Consider the following 6,000-nt stretch of genomic DNA (forward strand, 5'->3'; position numbering starts at 1 on the left):
CCCCTCCTCTCTGGGGCTGGTGATTTTTTTTTCCCCTCTGGTGATGGTGTTTTCTGGCTAAGAAAGGCGCTGATTTTGTGGTAATAGAGATTGGTTGTTAGCGGGGCTCTTAAGCCCCACTTTTCTCGGTCGCCATCTTCCCAGAAGTAGCTAATGACCTGCCCATCTTTTCTTGAGGGGCATCTGTCTTTCGTAAGTAGGATGGCCTAGTAAAATTCACTTTTTACTCTACAGTTAGACGAGTTTTAGCATATGCATATAGTGTGTAACAACCACCCCATAGATTCTCTTGTATACCTTTATAGTTGGTTGTCTCCCCCTTCTGGCACCCAGCAACGGCTGATCTGTTTTCTGTCCTGTAGTTTTGTCTTTTCTGGAATGTCATGTAAACGTAGTCATCTAGCATGCAGTCTTCTGAATCTGGCGTCTGTGTCTTAGCAAAATGCATTTTCGGTTCAGCCAAGTCATTCCCCGTGTTTGTGGTCCATCTGTTTTCATTGTGGATGACATTCCTTTACATGCATGCAACATGGTTTGTTTATCCAGTCAAATACCAATCAGAAGACATCTGGATGGCTTCCAGTATTTAACAACTGTGAATAAAGTTGTTTTAAATATTTTTATCTAGGATTTTGTATGAACATTAGTTTTTCATTTCTTTTTGGCGAACACCTAGGAGTTAGGTTGACTGGACCACAGTGTATGTTTGGCCTTATAAGGCCAGGCGTGGTGGGCATACTTGTAATCCCCACGCTTGGGAGGCTGAGACAGGAGGATTGCACAGGCTCAAAGCCAGCCTCAGCTACTTAGTGAGGCTCTCAGCAACTTAGTGAGACCCTGTTTCCAAGTAAAGTATAAAATAGGTCTGGGAGTATAGCCCGGAGGTAGGAAGCCCCTGGGTTCCATCCCCAGTACCACACACTCACACAAAAATAAAGTGCAAAATTATTTTCCAAAGTGACTTGGCCATCTTGCATTTCCACCAGCACTGTTAGTGTTTCAGCTGATCCATATTCCCACCTGCACTTAGAGTTGAAGGGTTTTTGTTTTTTTGTTTTTAGCCATTCTACTAGGCATGCCTGGTGTCAGGTACCTCCCCAGCACTTGGGCTTTCACTCCTGAGGAGGAGTAATAGAGGGCCTCTTCTCATGTGCCTATTCGCCATCCATAGGATCTTCTTAGAAAAGTAATTACTTAAATTTTTTACTCATTTTTAATTGGATTGTTTATTTTTTTATTGTTGAGTTTTAAGTGTTCTCTGTATATTCTAAGTGCTCTATCTGCTATGTGATTTGCAAATTCTCCCAGTATATGACTTGTTTTATTTTATTGCAGTTTGTGGAAGTCTGTTCTTTTTTGTTTGTTTTTGGTGGTACTGGGGTTCCTGGAAGCCCTTCTACACTCCCAGACCTAATTTTATACTTTTTAAATTTGGAAACAGGGTCTCCTAAGCCAGCACGTGCGGCTGGCTTCGAACCTGCGCGATCCTCCTGTCTCGGCCTCCCAAGCGCAGGGATTACAAGCGTGCGCCACCACGCCCGGCTGGCAGTCTGTTCTTGATGAACAATATGAATTTTTATCTGGAATGCAGTATGGCTATAGGATAGAGAATCAACAGAATAGACGGTATACGTATAAATAGGCACATGAGCTTTTTTTCTTAACACCCTTAATCTTGATTCATTAATTCTGTTTTATCTAGCAAATACTTGTCAAGTGTATGCAGTGTGCTAGTCCTGCTGCTCTTTGCAAAGTACAAAGAATATAACAGGGATATCAGGCTCCGCCAGCTAAGTCCACCTGTGCTAAGTTAGAGTCTGTGGGTGTTGGGGGGCATCACTGGGAGGTTGAACCTAAGGGCATTCAACCACTGAGTGGCACATCTCCAGCTATTTCTAAGTTTTGAAACAAGGTCTCACTGAGTTTCCCAGGCTGGCCTTGAACCTGCTGTCCTTCTGTCTTAGCCTCCCAAATCCTGGGATTATAGGTGTCTGACCAGTTCTATGACTGATTAGGTTTTTACATACAGTATAGTCTTATTGAATTCTTTTTTGAAAAGTCCTATAAAATAGATAGTATTATTCATAATTTATAGTGGAGGATGAGGCTAACATGTAAAATAGTCCATGCTGGCTAAATCACCTCTTAGCTGATGAATGACAGATAGACAGGTGTGAACACAGAAAGAATCACTGTTCACACCTGTTCGTGAAGCACTGTACTTCTCTAACAGCATCTGTTTAAAAATAGTCTCTAAAGGGCTGCATCTAGTACATTTGGTAAATATTTTATCCAACAAGGATTATGGATATTCTATATCTAGTTTCTTTATCCCTTGTGAAACAATGAAGTAAAAATATAATCTAAAAATCACTTCATCCACAAAAGTGTGTGTGTGTGTGTGTGTGTGTGTGTGTGTGTGTGTGTGTGTAAGTTACTGGGGATAGAACCCAGGGGGCATTCTACCTCTGAACTACACCTCCAGCCCTGTTTTTATTCGTTTATTTTGAAATAGGGTTTTACTAAGTTGCAAATGGCCTCACTAAATTGCCGAGGCTGGCCACAAACCTGCAATCCTCCAGTCTCAGCCTTCCAAGTACTAGGATTATACTCCACCATGCCTGGCTTCACAAGATTTTTTAAGAGATGACCATATGCTAATTATTTGTTTATTTACTTATGGTACTGGAGATTGAGCCTGGGGACATTCCACTTCTGAGTTATACCTCCACCCCTATTTTACTTTCTGTTTTGAAACAGCGTCTCACTGAGTTGCTTAGGGCATCACTAAGTTGCTGAGTCTAGCCTGGAACCTGTGATCCTCCTGTCTTACCTCCCCAAGTGATGGGATTTTAGGCATACACCACCATACCTGGATTTTTAATAATCGTTACAGTTTTTTTAAATGGAAGATTGCTAAATGAGATGAGTTTGTGTGCTGTGACATATTCCAGATTACAAATAATAAATGTTGAGATACTAATCATTGTTGGTATCTACTTCCTTTTCAAGCTTCCTGAAAAACTGCTATTTTCACAAGGTTGTAACTGGATCCAGCAGTATAGTTTTGGTCCTGAGAAGTATACGGGTTCAAACGTGTTCGGAAAATTACGTAAATGTGTGGAATTACTGAAACTGCAGGTGAGCAATTAGAGGAAAAGACGACTAGGAAAAAAAGCATGTTTCCCCAGTGTAGGTAGATTTCTCTGATGTCAAGCATCTTATCTTACGTTAGGAAAGTAATAAATACAAGTAGAAGTGCCCCGTCCATTAGCTGATGACCTCCCTCCCTGCTCTCCTTTCTCCTTTCAAGTAATGACGAGAGCACCATTGATCTACACGATCATTAGCCAGTTACGGGGTAAGGCATCTCTGTGCTGACAAGGACACCCGACCAGTCATGTACCTTTGTTTCTCAAGAAAAAAATGTGGCACAAGTTCCAGGCAAGATGCTCTGAAGTTCCCTCCCTTGTGGAATTCACCCTGTTAATAACTTGAGGCTAGCACAGATGGAATGCCTGACCAAGATTTCTTCCTGCCTTTTTGAATAATGATACAGATGGGGGTTGTTGGGTGAGTCCTGAGCCTACTACTCACTAGCTGGGTTACCTTGGGGAATACCTCACCCCTTCTGAGCTATTGTTTTCTTGTCTGTAAAAGAGAACTCTGAGTAGCATATGCCCTAGAGCTTATGGTAAGGATTCAGTGGTGTAGTACCTGTACATAGCTTTGAAGTCTGCCTGGTCATGGTGTGCCCAGAACACCAGCACTCGTCTTCCCTGGGCTGTCTTTTGGATGACTCAACCGTCCTAAGCAGCGTTAGGGAATTGACTTGCGTAGTATTTTACCTAGCTTTGGGTTTAAAAAAAAAAAGTTTATTTAAACAAGTTTGTTATTTAAAAGTTGTGTGTGTGTGTGTGTGTGTGTGTGTGTGTGTACATGTGTATGTGTACACATGTGTGTGTTACAGCCCAGGCTGCTATAATAAAATACTATAAACTGGGTGGCTTAAACAAGAAGCATGTTTTTCTTGCATTTCTGGAGGTAGAAGTCTACAATCAGGGTGCCAGTAAAGGCCAGGGCCCTCTGCTTTTTTTAAGGACAGATGTCTTCGGCGTGTCGCCACAGGGCAGAAGGAGAGCGAGCTGGCCCTCTGGCCTCTTCCTGCAGGGGCAGCAATCCCATTCATGAGGGCTCCTCTCACACGAATTAGTCACCAGCTCAAGCCTTTCCCACTGACACATCACCTTGGAACTGGGCATCCAGCATTGGAACTCGGCAGGGAGTACACACCAACATTCAGTTCATTACAGTATACTTACAGTTAAAAATAAGATCAGTGTCAAAAGTTACAAAGGGAAAAGCTACAAGTTCCTTTATTAGTCTTTGGCTTATTTGATCGGGACTCTAAAAATGATGCAGTGGTGTACGTGTTCCCTTTTTGCCCTTCTGAATTTCACTTTTACATCTGTGTTTTCAGTGGGCCGAGTTTAGTGGAATCAAAGATTATCACAAGAGGGGAAGCATGTGCAACATCCTTTTTTCTGATGTCACTCTGGAATACAAACTTTACGAAGCCTTAAAGTTCATCATGCTGTATCAAGTCACTGAAGTTTACGAGCAAATGAAGACGAACAGGATCGTCCCCAGCCTTTTTAGGCTCCTGTTTTCCAGGGAGACATCCTCCGATCCTCTGAGCTTCATGATGAATCACCTGAATGCTGTAGGTGACACGTGTGGATTAGAGCAGGTAAGCGGGGCGGAAGGGCCCCGTGTGCTTAGGAAGGGTGCTGGGGCGACATTGGAACATGAGGGCCTTCGAGGTTCACTTTCAGCAGTGATAAAACCAACTGTGCAGTGGTGGTTTGTTGATATTATCAGCCCCAAATGAGGAAAAGAAAAGTAATAAACGCCTTACCTCTGGGTGCTGGCTGCCCTGTGTGTCTGCAGTTCTGGGAGTCTTGCTGACCGACTCCCACTCGTTCTCCACAGGTTTTCTAGGTTAACTAGAAAAAAAAGTTCAATTGGAAAATAAGATCATTTGGGGAAAGCAATTGGCTTCCTATTGTAGATAAATAGAAATTATTAAAATTTTAAATATAGAAAATGCTTTTTTCCCCTTTGCAAAGGGTTTCTGTTTTGTTTTGTTTTGCTTTGTTTTCCTAAAGGATGAACTATATTATCTGACATTTTTATACAAATTGATTTGGTTGGAAAACCATGTGATTTTTAATTGTGAACATTTATTTCTTGTTCATTTTTTCCCCCTGAACAGCTCTTTCCTATGATTTCTTGGTGGTAGTCTAGAGAGATGTTCCTATGCTTGTCTCCTTCCTTATACACAGTGAACACTTTCCCCAAAGTCTGACCCTCAGTGGTTTACGGGTGGGTCTACAAACAAGTAGATTATTTTATAAGCTGCAGAAGAACATTTTCCCTGACCATGGTGGAAGGCAGGAATTTGAAAATTTGTATTTGTTGACCTCTCTTTCATCTCATCCCCAGATTGATATGTTTATACTTGGATACTCCCTGGAAGTAAAGATAAAAGTGTTCCGGCTGTTCAAGTTTAACTCCAGAGACTTTGCAGTCTGCTACCCAGAGGAGCCACTCCGGGAGTGGCCAGAAATCTCCCTGATGACTGAGAATGACCGCCACTACCATATCCCCATCTTTTAAGTCGGCCACGGGTGTCACTGGCTCTTACCAATGACCTTGGTCAGACTTGCCAAGTAAAGTTATTTCTCAAAAACCAAAACTAGTGTTCCAGCTGTGCGAGGAATCTGGACCTTTTTCTTAGAGCTGCAGGTACGTGGGATGGAACGATGCCCGGATGCCTTTCCTTCATCTCTGGAGCTGCGGGTACAGGGATGGAGCCCAAATGGCTTTCCTTCATTTTCCTGTGGTTTCCTCTGAAGCAGCTGCACTGATGGGTTTTGCACTTGGTGTTCTGACTTTGTTTACAAGGGGACTGGTCACTTCGCATAATGGCAGGCCTTT

General features: G+C 42.6%; 1 protein-coding gene across 1 annotated transcript in view; it reads left to right on the forward strand.

Annotated features, from left to right (window-relative positions):
- The window catches only part of OTULINL (OTU deubiquitinase with linear linkage specificity like), a gene marked incomplete at both ends in the record, with an annotated part of 30,962 nt that extends 25,283 nt beyond the window's left edge, over window positions 1–5,679 (forward strand). Inside the window, 3 exons of the mRNA XM_080714528.1 lie at window positions 3,013–3,141; window positions 4,481–4,750; window positions 5,506–5,679. Of these exons, the coding sequence (XP_080570654.1) occupies window positions 3,013–3,141; window positions 4,481–4,750; window positions 5,506–5,679 (573 nt within the window). The remainder of the gene's footprint in view (window positions 1–3,012; window positions 3,142–4,480; window positions 4,751–5,505) is intronic.
- Window positions 5,680–6,000: the final 321 nt, after the last annotated feature.

The sequence above is a fragment of the Muscardinus avellanarius genome (genome assembly GCF_963383645.1).
Source record: "Muscardinus avellanarius genome assembly, chromosome: 1".
Classification (NCBI taxonomy): Eukaryota; Metazoa; Chordata; class Mammalia; order Rodentia; family Gliridae; genus Muscardinus; species Muscardinus avellanarius.